Source organism: Oenanthe melanoleuca, chromosome 3 (assembly GCF_029582105.1).
Source record: "Oenanthe melanoleuca isolate GR-GAL-2019-014 chromosome 3, OMel1.0, whole genome shotgun sequence".
Lineage (NCBI taxonomy): Eukaryota > Metazoa > Chordata > Aves > Passeriformes > Muscicapidae > Oenanthe > Oenanthe melanoleuca.
This window is the reverse complement of record NC_079336.1, coordinates 47250568-47269094: the sequence shown is the minus strand read 5'-3', so window position 1 is coordinate 47269094 and position 18527 is coordinate 47250568. Positions and strand designations below refer to the sequence as shown.

Sequence of the window (18527 nt, the reverse complement as noted above, 5' to 3'; positions counted from 1 at the left end):
CATATAAACTGGAGGTATGTACATAATAAATCATTAGTTAGAATTCTGGTAGAAATAAAGAGGGTTTTTTAAGAATCTCAGTATTTTAAGTAACTAGTTCCTATATTTAATATTTTTAAGTATTCAGTTACTTTATTCATACACACATGCAAAAAAAATTGAAAATTCTGTTCGGAGTTGTAGTTGCAGGCTTACAAATTAAATAGCACAAACCTGCATAGACCAGTGGGTCAAATTTCTCGTTAACTGTCCCTTCAGAAAAAGCTGCTGACTTCCTGACATCTTCAGAGTTGTCAAAAGACATTAGCACAAAGCAAGCTTAGCCCATGTAACACTTTCTGTCTATGAAGAATCAGAGAGGGAGTTTGGTGCCTATGGCTTGAAAATAAGGCATGCAGTGATTGCACACATTTATCTTAGTCAGAGCTGTGATGAGGTAAATAAAGGAAGGTAAGTGCACACAGAAATCTGTAATCCATAATATTCCCAGCAGATTGAGTGTAAATGAAATTTTTTCCTGCTTTTTCAAACCTCAGTGATGGTATTTCATAATTTTAGAAAACATTACACACATACCAGAATATTTGAACAGCAAATATGCAGATAAATAGATAGGCAGTAGGATATAAAAAAGCACAGGCAGATTTCCACACAGGCAGTGTTGGTGATTTTCCATCAGAGGAAGCAAAAGTACAAAGTCCTTCCCACATCTGCTATATATCCATAGCAAATGTAAAAAAAAAAAAGCAATCTTAAAGCAACTATTCACTGACTATATTTTCAAACTCATAAAAAATGTTCCGTATACCTACGCCCAGAGCACTCCTACAGTGTCCATAATCCCAGGGGGACACGGGAGAGATACAAACTGTATCTCACTTATGTAAGCCGGTGGTGACAGGGACACCAAAGGTTTCACTGTGCAGCTCTGGAGCAATGATCCGCATCAGGAGCCCTGCCCTGCTCCAACGCTCTGCGCACCCTTCAGCAAACCCTGAGAGCTGTCTCCTCATTTGCCTCTGCGTGGCCTCAGCCATCCCAGCCCTGGGAGACCTTCGTTGCTGCAGATCCCACTGTGCTGATGAGACATTAAATCCCACCAAGGAAAAACCCACTAGGATCCTGACTGTGCTGCTACATTGCCTTCCTTTTCATCAGCAGCCTTGAAGAAAACAGGCTCTATCCTACCCATGCAGACCTGAAAGGAAAAGAGTTAGCAGTCTCCATCTGAGCTCTAAAGGCATAAAATGTGTAAAGAGAAGCTTGAAAAAATCTGAATAAGCTAACTACTAAATGGCACATGAAATATTGACGAAGAATATTTAATCACTTTTTTTAAAAATTTAAAATCACCTAGACAAAACTTAGTATTTGGTATCTCAGTAGAAGGAGGAGACAAAAATTGAGTGCATTTGACTGATTTGTCAAACATATATAAGCATGGCCATATAAGTCATGTCAAAATGCTTCAAAACAATGATTTGGGACCAATATGAGCCACAGCAAAAGTGGTTGCTTAAAAGAAACTGAAAAAAAATCCAGTCTTTTTGTCTCAGATGTTAGTAAATGTTAGTAAATCCAAACTGCTCTAATTTATTTTAAAAATAAGTATATCAAAAATATTTTAAAATGTGTAGATTCAAATTAAAATATTCTGCAACTCTTGAGATTTCTAGGAGCATAATAAATTGAGCCAGTCATTCCTTCATATTGGGGCATTATTAGGTAAATTAAAGAACAAGTCTTTTTACATGAGATTTAAGAAGTTTGCCCAATGTCATACATGCAGCCAGAAACAATCATTACCTGTAGCCAGGCCTCCACAATCAGTCTACTGCTTTAATTAGTAGTTTGACCTTCCTAGACATGAAAACTCAGTCTCTTTTGCCACTGAATTACTTTTTAATTTGATAAAACTGAATTAACAGTATGTGCTATTCATGGAGACAGATTTGAAACAGATGCTCCTAATATTCTTTATTCCCCTTGTATTTCATCTGTATGAATCACTGTCTGGGTAGGCACCATCTGTCCTTTGCTCTCTGTTGCCAGAATGGGACACTTCAGAAGGAAAAAAAAAAAAATCAGTGTCAGAATTTCCTGGACAATGCAAATTCTGAGTTAAGGCAACACAGCTACTTTAGACTGCAATTAAATTATTTCTTAGTCTTCTTGTTATCCTAAATAGTTTGGGTGAATTATTTATTTCTTTGTAAGAAACTTTTCCCAGAACCTCTGACTTTTTTGAACACCTTTCTAGTGTGTTGATGTATGGAAATTGCAAACGGAATGCAAGTATTTCTCTCGTACTCTCACAATCAAGCTGTATAAAAGTAGCAACATCTGATTGTGCCTTCTGGACAGTGACCAGTTCATGCATCAAAGAACATCATTTACCCCATGACCTCAGGTTTGCACTGGCAGTTCAGGTTTAGTTGGTTATTTATTATGCAACATAAGCACAGATCTTTATTAGCAAGTGAGGCACATTGCTCTGTAATATGGATCTCTTTTTATGCTTTATTATTCCACCTACTTCTGTGATTTGCAAATGCTAATTGATGCTTTCCTCCATAACACTGCTGAGAACCACAGTCTTAGCTGTGTATTTTTGTGGTTTGCCTCTTTGATACCTCTGCCTGCCTACAGAGAATGCAGGCAAAGAAGAGATTTTTAGAAGAGGAAAAAAAGCACTAAAAAGATAAACTACTCAACAGAGAGTACCAAGGACTCTGTAAAGGCTGTTAATCCGGGAATCAGATGTCCAAACACATTAATACATATACTCTCACGAGGCCATAGCCTAGCAAGGAGATGTTAAATTCTTAAAGAGGGTGGCAGTTCTCAGGAGTTGCACAGGATGGGACGTGAAAAAAAGAACAGTCAGACCCAACCTAAAGGTCGTGCTAAACCCAGCTGCGGATCCCCTCTGGCGGGACCTTTGTTCCGTGTCCATCGGCCCGCTGGTCCCGGCTGCGGCTGCAGAGCTGGGTCTGTGACCCGGGAGAGACCGGCCGGCCCTGCTGGATGCCGACCCACCCCCGGGCCGGGTCACCCCGGCATTTGTGATCGTGTCACCACACAATGCTTAGCTGGAACAGACCTTTGAGATCATCGGGCCCAACCTAGGAGCGAACACTGCCTTGTCAACCCGGCCATAGCACTCAGCGCCACATCCACTCCTTAACACCCCCAGGGACAGTGACCCCTCCGCCTCCCTGCACAGTCCATTCACCTATCACCCCTTTTTGTGAAGGAATTCCCCCTAATGCCCATCCTAAACCCCCCTTGGAGCAGCTTAAGACTCTATCCTCTTGTCCTATCGCTAATTGCCTGGGAGAAGCGGCCAGTCCCTAACTTCCCTCAAAACCCGAGCTAATGGTGCTGGTCCCGTGCTACTGCTCCGAATTCCAGTGGCTCCTTGCCCGTGCCACCCCCTGCAGCTGGCACGTCCTACGCTGACACCGCCGCGACCCCGGGGGCCAGCTCGGTCCCCTCCTAGTGCCCTGCCCCGGGCATCCCCCGCCACACGCTCAGGGCTCCCTTCCCAAGAGAAGCCTGGGGCGCTGGGCGCAGCGCTGACTGAACCCCGGCCCTCCCCCGCCGTGCCCGGGCCCAGAGGCCGAGGGGCTCTCCCCGCCCCGTCCCACAGGAGGGCCGATCCCGGCTCCCGGCTCCCGGCTCCCGGCTCGGGGGGCGGCCGGGGGGGCCGAGGGGCGGCGCGCGCGGGCGGGCCCGGCGAGTGACGCGGGGCGCGCGGCGTACACAGCGCGGCGGCGGCCCCGGCAAGCGCGGCCCCGGCAAGCGCGGCCCCCGACCGAGCCCCCCCGGCCGGGAGGGGAGGAGAGGCTGGCGCCTCTTCTCGCAGCGTCCCCGAGAGCTTTGCCGCCGCAGTCCGGCGGGGGCGGCGGCTGAGGGAAGCGCCCGGGGCGGGAGGAGCCGCCTGGCGCAGCGGATCGCGGCCGGGGCGCCGGGCTCGGTCCCCGGTAAGGCAGGCGGCGGCGGAGCCCGAGCGGCGGCCGGGCGGTGAAGATGGCGACCCCGGGCATGGGCTGGCAGCAGCCGCAGCACAGCTACGGCGGCGGCTCCGCGTCCGGCGCGGGAAAACTCGGCTCGGGCTCGGCACAGGCGGGGCTGGGCGCCGAGCACAGCCCGGACCTGCACTTCAAAATGAGCAAGAAGATCGCCCAGCTGACGAAGGTGAGGGAGGCGCGCCGGCTCCTCAGCCGCCTCGGGTGTCTTCCCCCTCCGCTCTGTTTCCCTTCGCTCCTTGCCCTCATGCGGGCGGCGACGGGCCTGGAGAGGGGCGGACTGCCGGGGCCGATGGCAGATCGGGTGGGATGCGGCCGGATTTGTGCCCCGGTGTGCGGGCTGGAGCGCCCTGTGTCCCCGGAGCGTGGCCCGTGGCGGCGGGCGGGAGCGGTGGCGCCGCGGTCCCGCGGGCAGCGCTCGGCGGTCCGGGAGCCGCGGGCACCGGAGCAGCCGCAGTGCCGGCCCCTCGGTGCTGTCCGACCCCCGCCTGCACAGCCGGTGTCCCGGTGTGCGGGAGCGGAGCCCCGGCTGATGGGCTGCCACCGGCTGTTTGTTCTGTGGAAATTGTCGCTGCTCTTCTGGCGCTGTTATAGGCCGTTCTGCGAGTCTCTGTAAATGGAAAAATTCAAGTGATGCTTCCTTTCTCTGTGCTGAAGTGCTGTTATTTAAGGTGTCTGGTAATAGCTCAAATGCCTTAGATGGTGAGGCTGAAGTGTGAGAGGATTTCTGGTCTGCTCTTGCTGATTGCACAGTTTTCATTATGTCATCCCCAGCCTAGAGAATACATTGTATCTTGGTGAGAGGCCGGAGTCACGCTGGGAGGTGTTTTTAAAGCTTATTGCTAAGGCAGGTAGGCCTGATGTTTCAGATGTGACTGCAGCTGTAATTTAGTTAGAATAACTTAAAACAATGCCTTGGTGCTGTAATCTCTCTTGTGTGATGCTCAAGCTGTAGGCAAATTGCATTATTTAGGAAATGAGAGCCTGATTCTCTTTATTAAAGAGAAAGCAGAAGAATTTATCAGGAATTTAATAGCTAGAACGTTTAATGGTAATTTTAAAGCACTGTGGGAGCTGCCAGTGTTCTTAACATGTATGCTAAAATGGATGAAGGTGACATTTCATTGGACTAAGAGTGAAGAGAATGAAGACTGCTGGCAGTCTCACAGTGGAGACAGTTCACATTTATGTACAGTTGATGCACCATTGACCAGTTTAAAATAGTATTTATCGTGGCACACTGTGCACCTTAATGTGTTGGAAAGCTGATAACTGAGGGGTATCTTGTCCTTGAATTCAAAGTCCAGTTTCTTTTGATGTTAGCATCAGTGGAACTTTCATTGAATAAAGAGAAAAGCTGAACTAAAATAAGCTGAAGAATCTCCTTGGTCTTGCTCCATGTGCATACAAATAATGAAGTAAAACATTAAAGTATTACTACAGCTTTGTGCTCCCTAAAGGGTGTAAAAAGCACCTGGAGACCCTAAATGTGTTTTAGGCTTACCTTAAGGTCTAGGTGCCTATGTAAAGTAATACTTTCAAAGAAGAATTTGTATCTGTGTGTGTGCCTTTGATATATTTCCCTTACTTTCTCTAGGAAATTACCCAGCAGTTTATAGTTCATTTCAGAAACAGCATTCTATTTCTGATGTGAAGTCGTTTGTGTGTTACCCATGAGTTCCACATCACTGGGCATGTGCCCTGTGCACTCTCACTTACCATGCATCAGATATGTTGAGGTGGATGTGAGTTAATTATGGATTTAAATACATGGTGCTGAAATATTTTGAATTCCTGTGTTGGAAAATGCAGAGAGACTGAAAGTGAATACTTCTTTTTCATTTTTCTTATGATCCACAGTAGAGTTCATCTAAGATTCTGTGTATTGTATGCAAGTCTTTCCTGACAAAGACTTCAGATTAATGTACATAAAACCTACGAGTTGTTTTCCACTGTGTATTGCAAATAATTGCTCATGCGAGGAGTTTACAAGTGAATTAGGCTTTTGCAGGGCTGGAGTCTTGTATGTTTCCCAGTGACTTGCAGATTCTGGCAGTGTTTTAGTTTGTATGTTGTGTTCTGTTTTCAAGTTTTAGGGAGAAAGCTTGGGAAATCAGCTCATCTTTCTATTGAATGAAGGTCTGAAGTGAATAACAGTACTTTTAAATGTAAGCTAAGGTGTATATAAAAAGACTTCTTTTGCACCTATTGCAAAAATACAATTAAGACTTTAAAGATTAGGATTAAAATTTAAGGTACTGCGTAAAATGTATTTCATTAAGGTAGAGGTGCAGATTTTGACAGATTGATAGCTAGAGGGCTCAGGTCCTACATTTCTGTTGACCTACTTGACCTTTCAGGAGGGGAGGCTTAAAAGAATTATAGAAACTTCTGGGTAAAGTGTGATCTAAACGTTCTAATCTGTTCTGAGATCTGAAGACTGATTTGATAGCTGGCTGCAGAAGCTAATCCTTGGGGAAGGACTCAAGCTACAGGGGAAAAATATAAACATAATGAATTTAATTTTCCTAAGTGAGACTTAACTGTCAGAGAAGAATTAACTTCACTTTGTAGAAGAATCCTTGAAGTAAGGTGCTGCAAAAAAGATTTTAGGATATTTCTGTTTAGGTCTTTTGACCAAATTCTGCAGTTCTAGCTTTGTGAAATGCTTTCCAACATATGTGCATAAAATTCCTCTTCGGAAACTAGGAATTTATTGTTAAGAGTATTACTTCTTAATTGAGCTTCTCAAGTTGTTTAATGTCTTTTATATAATGTACTTCTTGCCTGTCTTTCAACTGTTTTACCCATTTATTTAATTTTTGTTCTAACTCTTCTCTAAGAGTGTCTTGAAGTTATAATAATTCCCCATGTTGATTTAGAGCAGAAGGCACTTTACCAGGTTAAAACAAACCCACTAGTGTAGTGTGGGTAAAAGAAAAATCCAAGTATTCAGTGTCTAAGGAGTACACACAGTTATCCAGACAGCTTCTGTTTTCTGACAAAAGAAATGTGACTCCATAGTTTATTTTTGCTTCTCCTTGTACAGTTTGCATTATGAGCTGTGAGTAGGAGCAGAAGAAAGTGCTTTCCCCACAGAAGATGAGGGTCACTCAAGAATTAAATGTAAAATTCCAAAATTAGGGTTCCTCAGTTTTGTTTTCACATTACTTAAAGGGAATGTGATGTTTTAGTCAAAACAATACAGGAACACAAAGTAAAAGGTGAAATTTGTTTAATAACCACATTTAATGAGTAGTTTGGAGTGAGGCAAAATAAGGTATGAATCCATTTCACGGAGCAAAACAATTCTGAAATGCTTAACTAAATTTTTACTTTTGGGTGAGAGAGGAAGACTTATTTGATTTAACTTTAATATGCTTAATTCACAGGGGAAGGTAAAACAAGTGGTTAGAAATGCAAGTCTAAAAAAACAAGATGATACTTCGTGTCATGTTTGAAGACTGCAGTAGATTGTAACTGAAGCAATTTTAGGTCTTCCTCTTCAGTATAAGCTCCTTATTTTCAGGCGTTGCGGAAGATCTGTGTACCAGTTTGGGATAAAGTAGCATCTGACACAAAGATTAAAGCCAACAAGAAATAAACTGCGATTATGAGATTGCATATATGTATTTGTACTACTCCATGCAGGAGTGCTAGTGCAGTGTTGAATTATGCCTGCTGCAGATGAAAATATACATATATATTTAATTAGTTTGCATAAGACAACTGGATTAGAAACAAAAAGCAAGGTGCTGCCATGCTTGCATCCGTAGGAGAGAATGGCATTATTTTTCATGTTTCCCACAAGAGTTCAGGTGGCTTGTTTCTCTTTTTGGATTTCTTGAGGTGTTGCTTTTTTTTTTGTTTTGTTTCTTCTTTCTGTCCTTGTGATGTAATTTGTAGCTTGAGCATTTGTGATTGAGAAATCTGTATCCTGAGTGTCTGTAAAGTCTGTTGGGCAAGTTTTGTGACATCAGCATAAATCTTTGACTTCTACAGAATAGCTGCATGATTTGCACTGGGACTATAAAAAGAGAATCTTCAGTATTAGTTTGGTTGTAGGATACTTGCTGCAGAAATTTTACATTAACTGAAGCAGTTCTGATGAGAAAGAAACACCTGGTATTGTTAACTGATGAGAAAATACTACCTGGCAATGCGCTCTTGCAGCCCAGAAAACCAACCCAGTGTGCAGGGCTGCAAGAGGTCAAGGGAACTGATTCTCCACCCCTACTTTACTCTCCTGAGACTCCACCTGTGTGCTATGTCCAGCTCTGGGGTCCCCAGTACACGGACCACATGGGCCTGCTGGAGCAAGTCCAGAGAAGGGCTCAGAGGAGAGGGCTGTGGAGTGAGTCCAGAGGAGGCCACAAATGTGCTCAGAGGGCTGGAGCACCTCTCCTATGCAGGCAGGCTGAGAGAGCTGGGCTTGTTCAGCCTGGAGAAGGGAAGGCTCTGGGAACGCCTTAGAGCGCATTCCAGTACCTAAAGGGAGCCTGCAAGAGAGCGGGGAGGGACTTTTGGTAAGGTCCTGTAATGATAAGACAACAGGATTGGCTTTAAACTGAAAGAGGATAGATTTGGATTAGATATTAGGAAGAAATTCTTTACTGGGGGGGGGTGATGAGGCGCTAGAACAGGTTGCTTAGACAATCTGTGGAAGCCTCATCCCTGAAAATGTTCAAGGCCAGGCTGGATGGGACTTTGAACAAAGTGTTATAGTGGAAGGTGTCCCTGCCCACGGCAGGGAGGGTGGAATTGGCTGACCTTTATGGTCCTTTCCAACCCAAACTATTGTATGATTCTGGAAGAAGAGTCTGTAGGTGGCATGAAGATGATCTCTACCCTACAGTTAGCATTTCTGTCTCTTTAATAAAAAGAAACTATATAAAACACTAATGTTTTTCATTGCTTAGACGTTGATGTTTCAGTTCTGGAAAGGTTCCAGAAAACTCAATTCAAAGATGATGGTAACAAAGGTAACCAAGGCACATCATCCTTGAGTAAACAAGAAACTAGAATCCAAGATTCCTGAGATCTGACTTCTGTTCTCAATTTTTCCAACAGCTTCTTGCCTATATTTGGGAAACAAAATCTTTGATTTTCCTTCTGTCTTCCTGTGTTAGAGAGAAGTATTTAGACAATAAGCATTAATGTTGTTGTTAATCCAGTCAGTTTCTAGGGCATGTAGATAGTAAATTTATTTCAATAACTGAAGAGCAAATTTGATGGTCTTTAATATGTTTTTTATTTTATGTAGTCTTTTTCTGGGATGGTTAAAGGTCTGTCAACAATCACAAAATCCAGTTTTATGGAAGTAAGAGCTGTAAGCTTTAACCTATATAAATTATTCTTAACAAAATGTTTCCAGTGAATCTTGGTCAGTTTTTGTTTGGAAGTGTTCTGCCTCAGGAAACAAAACAACTAAACCTCTTGCAGAAGGTTCCATGTGCATAAAATTATAAAATTATAAGAAAACTTAACTTAAAAAAAAGAGCTGTTAAAACCAGGGAAAACATGGGAATCTAAAAATCCCTGTAGAACTGTTTTGATGTTAGCTGTCATCATGTTGTAGTTGATGCCATTAACAGTTTTGTAAAAACTTGGGATTTAGCTTTTTAAGCAGCCTTATGTCATCTCTCCAATGTGTGTTAACACTGGCAGTAGGCCAGTATTTGTAACAGTTCTAGGATTGCATGAAAAGAACTGAAATTTTGAGGCAGGTGTGATTTAAGTACATATTTAAATGTCAGTGTTTTCCATATTATTCCTACTGGTAATGTGTGAATAAATATTATTTTACTACATTAAAAATAGTAGCAAGGACTAAAAGATCTGAAAATGTAATATTAGATATTCATTAATTTACATTTCTTGGAGATATTTAACTTGTTTTGTGTTAATTATTCCAAAGATAGCTGAAGTAAGCCCTCCTATCTCTCAGGTAGGAAATGAGAAACTTTCTCCAGAAATATTGCGTCTGTCTTGAGATTTTTCTTTTTTACATCATGCTAGTATAGCCTCTCTATCTTCCCTGTCAGACTCTTTCCATGTGGTGTTCCAGTTGTGTTCTTATTCTGCAGTAATATTGGCAAGGGATGTTCACAGAAGAGAAGTTTTCCGTACCCATGATAATATAAAGAGAAAGATGGATCTGGCTAAAAATGTAGTATCTTCAAGAACATCTCCTATAGTTCAGAAGTAAGTAGAGGTTTCGGGTTCTCAATGTCTTCTTCAGAACTTCAGTAAAATCATCTGTTGTCTTTATCTAAATACTTCCTAGCTGATGCACTATGAATTGCTTTAAAGCAGCTGTGGCTTCTGATTTAGACCTGAAGAGGCCTTTCATACCTTCCACGCTTTGTAGGACAAAAATTACAGAATTTGGTGGTTTAGTTAGTAAGGACCATATATCTCTCAAATGGTTCTTTCCTTCATTATCATTGCACACCTGTAAGGTGAGGCTGCAGGGGTTCTATGTTGACCTGATACAGGTATTTTAGAGCTCAGTGTTGAGATGTGGGAATTAGGTCAATGACTTTACAGTCTTTTATCACAAGACATCAAGAAGAAAGAAGGAGGACACAAATGAAATATTTTTAATATAAAAAAGAAATATACTCAAATGGATTCCTTTGCTTTCCACCCACATAGTTTTAATGGTTGACTGGTAACTCAAAGTTCTTCTGGGGCTGCTGCTAACTTACTGTTCTAAAGATATTTCCTGTATGTGTGTGTAGTTGAAAGTGTGATGTAGAAAACTGTCTGATCACACATTCACATATGTTACTGGTCTAAAATGCCTCTTTAATACACTTGTGCATATAGTAACTTCTCTGAGATTATTTTGGTTTGGGTTTTTTTTTTTTCCTCCTCATTTTATGAACATCCAGAAGAACAATAAAACGAAGAGATAAATAAATAAATTGGGGGAGAGGATAAATAATATGACATGGCAGCTGGGGACATAGTTTAGTGGTGGACTTGCAAGTGTTAGGTTTACAGTTGGACTTGATGATCTTAAGGATCTTTTCCAACCTAACGACTCTTAATGACTTCTATATGCATCCTCTTGTTTATTATTCACTGCTAAAATTAAATAATATGGAGTTACAAGGAGCTGGAAGACTTTATTAGATGCTAATGCTGTGGTCTGTACATCAGCTGGTAAATCCAATACATCAACACTGTAAGGATATTTACAGAAAAACTGGAAAGGCATGGATTTTACTACAAACTTCAATGTTAACATGTCAACATTTAAAGACTAAAGAAGAAAGAACCTAATACTGCAACACCTATGAAGTTTAAAATCTGCCAACATTTAGCTGCTTTTATATAGGACAATATAAAGCTTATGAAAGAGATTAAGAAATACTTTGAATATATATTGATTTGGGATTTTGTTCTTGCTGTTTCAGTGAAGTACTGCATTATGAAAGAAGGCTTTTGCAATTTTCTTTTTAGATGGAAGTGCCAGTTCAGAGTTAAGAACACAATACTGAAATGCTTTTCTTCAGATTTAAAAGTTGTAAACTGGAGAGTCTTTTATGTATGTTTGAAAAAGGAAGCAAGTAGTTGAACTCTGTAACTATACAAGGTATAATTATTTCATACACTTGCAAATTAGTATAGGCACAACACTCTGAAGTACTCAATCCTGTAAGAAGTTTTGATTTGACAAGTCTTACAAAAATCTATCAGCAGAAGCCAGTCTGGTGGTTTTTTGGTGTTGTTGGTGTTTGCAATATCACAAATGTGGGAAGAATTTGCTTCAAATTGACAGACTTAGCACTTCTTTAGAAGTCAGATTGCAGATTAATATTAAACATTGTGATTCTGTGCTTTCTTCAAAGACAGTAAAATTGTATTTGGCAACAGCATTGCTTTGCTTTGGATATTTCTGTATTGTCATGCAACCTCTTGGTTACACATGCTTTGTTTTTTAATGTCTAGAAGTACAATTAAAGGTGTACTGCATCTAATACATGCATAGACGTGTTAATTGTCATAAGCCATTGTTTTGGTACAGCAGCTTCTAGCCTTGAGTAGCTCATAAGCATTTAAATTATTTCAATATGGAATTCTCTGGACTCAGGCTTTGGCTTTAATAAAAACAGTAATTTTTTCAGTGATAATACTGTTTTCCACCCTTCCAGTTCTCCACTGAAGCTTCATTCTCCTTTGAACTGTATTGAGGAGGAGGGCATTACCTTAAAATAGTCAGTAAATTTTTCTGTTTGCAGGCTTGCTGCTAAATAAACCCAGCAAATCTCAACATAACATTATGAAATCAGATGTATATGTCTCTTGGCTGATACAAGTTTGGCAGTAGTAAGCCAGGCATCTGGGTATTCTTCTAATGACTGATGTCATATCAGTAACCAAAGGCATTGCATTCCAAAAATAACCAGAAGAAACAAAACAGTCTAAAGCTATTCACCATCTTGTCCTACTTAATGCATATTACCTGGTTCCATTTCCTCAGCCAGGCTCTTCTAACTGAATCTAGAAGGCTAGGAGGAGGAAGAAGAACCTTTTGCTGAGGTTGTCACTTGACTAGGATCAAAATGACAGCTTTTAAAAATAACTAATATTAGAAAGTTCATTAAGTCCTTCTACAAGGTACTGCCATTAAATGAAAGACAACCTTTTAGCTACAAGAAGTAGTTTGAGGTGAATATGAGAAGTACTAGTTTTCTATTTTAATTTTTATGAGATTAGCTTAATCTTTTCAGCCAGTTTCCTAAAATATAATTTCTAGAAACCTGATGTGTAATATGTTCAGAAAACAGGTGCACTCTAATCCAAAGATTTTTATTTGAACAGTGTTTTTACTCACAATGTAACTGAAAGCTATAAGTTTTAGTAAAGGGTGTTTGACACTGCCTTCTCAGATCTAGTATTTTGCAGTATGGATGCTGATGTGTTTGGATAGGTTGTACTAAAATGTATTGCAGTAATCTTCTGTGACTGTCTTTGTCCTTTTAAAATTTGACAAATGAAGATAATGGGAAATTATTTCTTTAATAAGGATTAAGGAAAAGGACTTGTTTTTTTATTTAACTGCTTTGTGTAATTGTACGTTTAGCTCATTGTTGCTTGTTATAAGTAATCAATTGTATATTTATATAAAAAGAATGCAAAACACTTGAAAATCTATATATGTCTTTCTTCTCAACATCAACCTGTTCTTGATAGCTCATTTTTTGAAGAAAATACTTTGTGTTGTGACACAGAATGGTAGAAATTTATTTGAAATTTTGGGTCTGTTATTTTGTCTGTGTTGTTCACTAACTTTCCATATATTGTCTAACATTATAATGTTAACTTAGTTATATGCCATAAAATTCAACCAGTCCTTTCCCCAACCCCCTTCTCTTTTTTTATTTTAAGGGCATATGTCAATTTACGTTATGCTGAGGCTGGACTTCGACACAAAGCTCAGTTTCCATATTCTTTGGGCTGACCTGGAAGTGTTCTGTGGCCATTCTCTCTATTCCTGTGATTCTTGTCTTCCTTTATTTCTGTGCTCTGTTTCACACCTTATGAATGGTTCACACTGTGAATTGAAAAGGTATATATGGCAATTTGGTGTATTAGGTATATTCTGTCTTTCCTCCAAATATCTAATGCATGAGTTTGTAATTCTTATCACTTTGGGCAGATGCTGCTTTAGGAGGTACATTCTGAACAAGTAAAGAGCCTGAAGCAAGTTTAGCCTCTGTTGGTTTGTGTTCTTTTCCATAGCTGTCAGTTGATACTCTAGTTATTCTAGATTTATGCTAGATTTCAAATACCAGATTGTTGGGAGGATGAGGGTATTGTTTGTTGCTAGAGTTTTTTGTTTTGTTTTGTTATGACAAAGCTATTTGTGTAATAGACTATTTTCCTCTAATGGAAATTTTAAAATGTGGGTTGGGGTTTTGTTGTGGTTCTTTTTTTGTCTCTGTGGGGTTTTTTTGTTTTGGTTTTGGTTTGGTTTATTTTTTTTTTTTTCCTTACGCATGTGTTCTCTGTGGTCCTGAGGGAAATTAAATTTCCTGCTTTCAAAAAACTGTTAGCTTGGTAAAGTTGTAGACAGAAGTAGCACGGCTTCTCACTCTAGGAAAATTACACACTGATCATAAACTCTAGCTTCTGTATAGGCCTATATGAAATTTTGATGAAGTTGCTCCCTTAATTAAAGTCCTGACTCACAAGCTATATTCAACTCTACATTCACTACTGATATTGAGCTTCATCTGCTCTCATGTATGGAAAAGGAATTCTTATAAAAAAAGGGAGAATTTTTTAAAGCTTTAGAAAGAAATGAAGAAAATTCTCTGGTCTTGGAAGCATAAAAAGCCAGTCGCTTTGTCAAAGAATTGAGAGTAGTCTTAAGTTTACCTACAGAACTAATTTTATCAAAGAACACAATTTATGTATATTTAGTGAAGAGGCTGTAGGTACTTTTCTTGGGAGGAGGAGCCTTGTTGGATGCTTTGCCTGTGGGCTGTGTTGGATTTTTCTCTTGACCTGTGTTGCCCCTTGGCTGCAGGGGCAGCCACAGCTCTCTGTGATACCAAGTGTGGGGCTGCTTCCACGTCTTATCCTCACTGGCACTGGTGTCAACAGCAACCACATTTGACTTGGTTTATGCAAACCAGTACATTTCCCTACTGGCAAGATCCCGTTAGAGGCCCAGCTTATATAACTACAATTTCCCAAATGCTTTACATAGTCAGTATGGCAAACTATAACATTGATTCTACTGAATACTATGGAGGTAAGTGCAGTGAATTATTGAATTATTTCTCTGAATTATTTCTCTGAAATTGTGTGCCATGCTGTATTGTAGTGTCTTCCCTGAAACTTGGCAGAATTAAAAAAAAAAAAAAAAAAAGACAAAGAAGTGAAAATTAAAACAGGTGCTGGTGTTTTTCAGAGTTCTGTCAGTAAATTAAGGAATGTTTGATGATATTTGAATGAACAGCAGCATTTTCTTAATTTTGTCAGAACTCTGAAAGAGGGCCTTATGGTTGATTTTCAAAAGCTGACTTATGTAATATGCAACAAAAAAAGGATTATTTGGTCTAATTCTGTTCTGAAATAACTGCATTTTTAGGTTTTAAGAAGCTGAAAATGCAATTGTCTTGTCATAAAATATACTGAAGATCTGTCTTTTATTTCTGGATGTTGCCCAACATATCTTAGGTTCACAAGTCTGCAGAATAAGAGGAAATTTCCTCTTGAAACCATATACTACTAAAACTCCTTACTTTGATAGTTAATCAAAAATAGTGATCCAGGTTTGTAAGATGAGTACAATTTTGACCTTTCTCCTCCACTTAGGTGTTACTGCTTCTTGTTTTGGGAAGTTCTGAACTTAATATTACTCTTCTCTGAGAGAAAATTCATTTGTTTGTATGTGGAATAATTTTGTAGAATGAGGATCTCTAGGGGTCTATATACCTGAAAGGCTAAAATCAGATTTGCAAATATTCAAGAAATAAATCTGGAAGAAAATGCAGCTCTGAGACGAACACAACTTGAGAATAGCCTCTTGGCTATCCTATTTTCCTTGTAGCAATTTCTTTTTTTTTTTTTTTTCTTCAGTATGTTTATCAAGATTTAACTCTCTTGAGAAATTGCCTGAAGCAACTTTGCTACAGTTTTGTAATGTTGGGGGTTTTTTTGGCATAACCTTGTCAATAGAGGTTGCCAGAACTGAAAAGATGTTTTGATTTGGTGTTGGTACTGCTACACCTATCCCAGCACAAGGATATTGATTTGTGGTTGCAAGTTCATCCATCCCAAGTGAGCCTGCAACAGAAGGAAGTAGTTTTTTCCAGTTGAATGAATAATGAATTGGGATGCTCAATGAATTAGTTGGATTCTCTGAGTTCTAGTGTATTTTTATGTGGTTCTGTGATTGAAGACTGCCTAAAATATAGGTAGTATACTGAGAACTTAATGAAAACTATGGAAAACTGACAAGTACAAGCACATGTTTAACCTTTTATCTGTAAAATGAGACATGTCTGAAATGTGCATAGCTCTGTTTTTATGCATAAAGCTTGTTCATTTTTAATGAACTTACTATAAAAAAAACCTTACACTTTCATGGAAGCGGTTTTGTTTTGTAAACTGTATGGTATGCAGTCTCTTTAACCTCTAAACTATAGGTAGAAAGCAATGGAAACTCTCTTAAAGTATAGATTAAAATTAGAGATAGGATCTGGAAATAGAACAGAGTAATGTCAAGAACTTTCATCTTTATTAGAACCTTTCCTGACTGTGTAATGGGAGCAGTGGTGGATCAGTAGCTGAAGATACTTGTGCTTAGTGTGTAAAAATGATGTTAAAACCCCACCAACAAACCAAAGTTTAAATGATATTTGCTAGCTAATTTGAAATTCAACTTTGAAAAGGTATTGGAAAACTTAAGCAAATTTGTTGTTGGTTGTTAAATGCATGAGTCTGAAAACCAAATTGTTCCATGCTGTCTCTTTAACAAGTTAAGATGTGAGTTATAATTTTTTGTTTAATTGAATTACAGCTGGTGTATTGACAACTGCGCTGTACATATAATAGTCTTAAAATGGGCTTTGGAATGATATCTCAGTGTGTTCTTTGTATATGAGTTGCATAGATCATCTTTAAATTTTTCTCTTAACTAATTATATATTTTGCAATATGCCACCAACTTAGCTATTTTTTGTTCTCTTTTTGTGTAAAAAATGGAAGATTTTTGTAGTAGTCAGAACTAAGCATGTTTGTATGAGAGACTGAATATATATAAACTGACAGGTCTGTGATGCAGACCTGCACACACCGGAGGCCTTGAGCTAATTCTTCAATGTGAAGTTGCACACAAGTGATCAGTGATTTTTTTAATTTTTTTTCCTTTGTCACAAATCTACTTGTTTGATTAATCTGGATTCCTTGTTTTAAGATTGCCACTGTTTTCTCATTTGTTGAATTAAAAAAAAAAAGGAAGTAATAGATGCTGAAGAAAGAAGACTTCTTGGTTTTCCTTTAATCATCTTTATATTAGCTATCACAGATTTTCTTCTTAGTATAGCTAATCACAGCCAAAACTTGAGGTCTTGTTGAAGATTCTTATTCGACTGACCCATCAGGTGTGGGGAATTTTTTTTGGAAGTGAAAAATTCTGAAGTCTTACCTACAGAATTCTGTATGATTAATTGCTTGAAGAACAGCAGTTAATGTCTCCCATTTTATGTGGGATAAAGTAAGTATTGTAAAAGAGGAGAATCTGGCGAGTCATTTACAATGTAAGCACTCTTAAATTAAGGTCCTTGTATTCCAGCTACCAAACAGAAGCAATAGTAGAAGCCTTCATTGCAATTGCATGAGACAAGTTTTTAAGACCATTCACTAGGGTGGCTCTCCAGAAGATTATCTCACTGATTAAATTTGGATTCAACTGGATAGCCATAATAAGAAAGTATAGCTGTTGAGCTGGATGTTCAGGATTCTACTTTTGCTGTATTTAATGGGATGAATAGAAAAAAGAGATGCTTTAGGACAAAGCTGCATAATTGTATGCTTTCATCAGAGCATCAATTTTCTTTCTTATGGAGACACTGCAATTTCTCTACTTATGTATATAATTTTTTTCCCCCCACTTTTTACTGAATGGTTTAGGAAACTTGGTGGAAGGAACTGCACAAACTTTAAGTAGATAGACTAGATACTATAAGAAAGAATGTATTTAGTCTTTTTTATTTTTCTCCTTTTGGGTAGGACTGTTTTTAAAGGAAATTTAAAATCGGTTACATCTCCGCTGTTCTTTGTCATGTGCATGTGAGTTTTCTTCAAGTGTATGCTAGGCAAGTGGACATTAAAGTAGAATGAAAGCTGGCTGAACCTCTGGACTTGTGGTCAGTTGTGTGAAGCCCAGTTGAGAGCTGGTCACTAACAGTGTGCCCTAGAGGCCAATCTGTTTAACATCTTTGTTGTGACCTGGATGATGAGACAGAACACACACTCAGCAAGTTCGCAGCCAATACAGAAGTGGGACAAGGGGTTGATAAAACAGATGGGTGTGCTGCTATTCAGAGCTGGACAGGCTGGAGGAATGCAGCACAGGAACCTCATGCAAAGGCCTATCTGGGGCAGCACAGCAAGGACATGGTTAGAATCGACTGGCTGGAAAGAGCTGGGCACTAAAGGCCCCAGGGCCCTGACAGACACGAGCTGAACGTGGGCCAGCAGCGTGCCTTTGGCAGAGGAGGTCAATGGCACACTGGGCTGCGCTGGAATGAGTGTCACAGCCTTCCAGGGAGGTGATCCCTCCCCTGATCTGTGCTGGTGAAACACACCTGGAGTGCTGGGTCTGGTTCCAAGGCTCCCCCATATGAGAGGCATGGACGTACTGGGGCAAGTCCAGCAAAAGGCTGCTGTGTTGAGGGGACTGGACCATCTGTCATACTGGGAGAGGCTGAGAGCTGCGACTGTTTAGCCTGGAGAAGGGAAGGCTCGGGG

The 18527-nt window shown here is 40.0% G+C and overlaps 1 protein-coding gene across 4 annotated transcripts in view; it reads left to right on the top strand.

The window, feature by feature from the left end:
* Nucleotides 1-3814: 3814 nt before the first annotated feature.
* FAM184A (family with sequence similarity 184 member A) overlaps nucleotides 3815-18527 on the top strand; it is a 73097-nt gene continuing 58384 nt past the window's right edge. For 3 of the 4 annotated variants that reach the window (XM_056488462.1, XM_056488461.1, XM_056488459.1), the window contains exon 1: nucleotides 3821-4200. In XM_056488462.1, the coding sequence (XP_056344437.1) occupies nucleotides 4033-4200 (168 nt within the window). In that variant the 5' untranslated portion in view covers nucleotides 3821-4032. Of the gene's footprint in view, nucleotides 4201-18527 lie in introns of all 4 variants that reach the window. The other variant, XM_056488460.1, reaches the window with a different exon arrangement.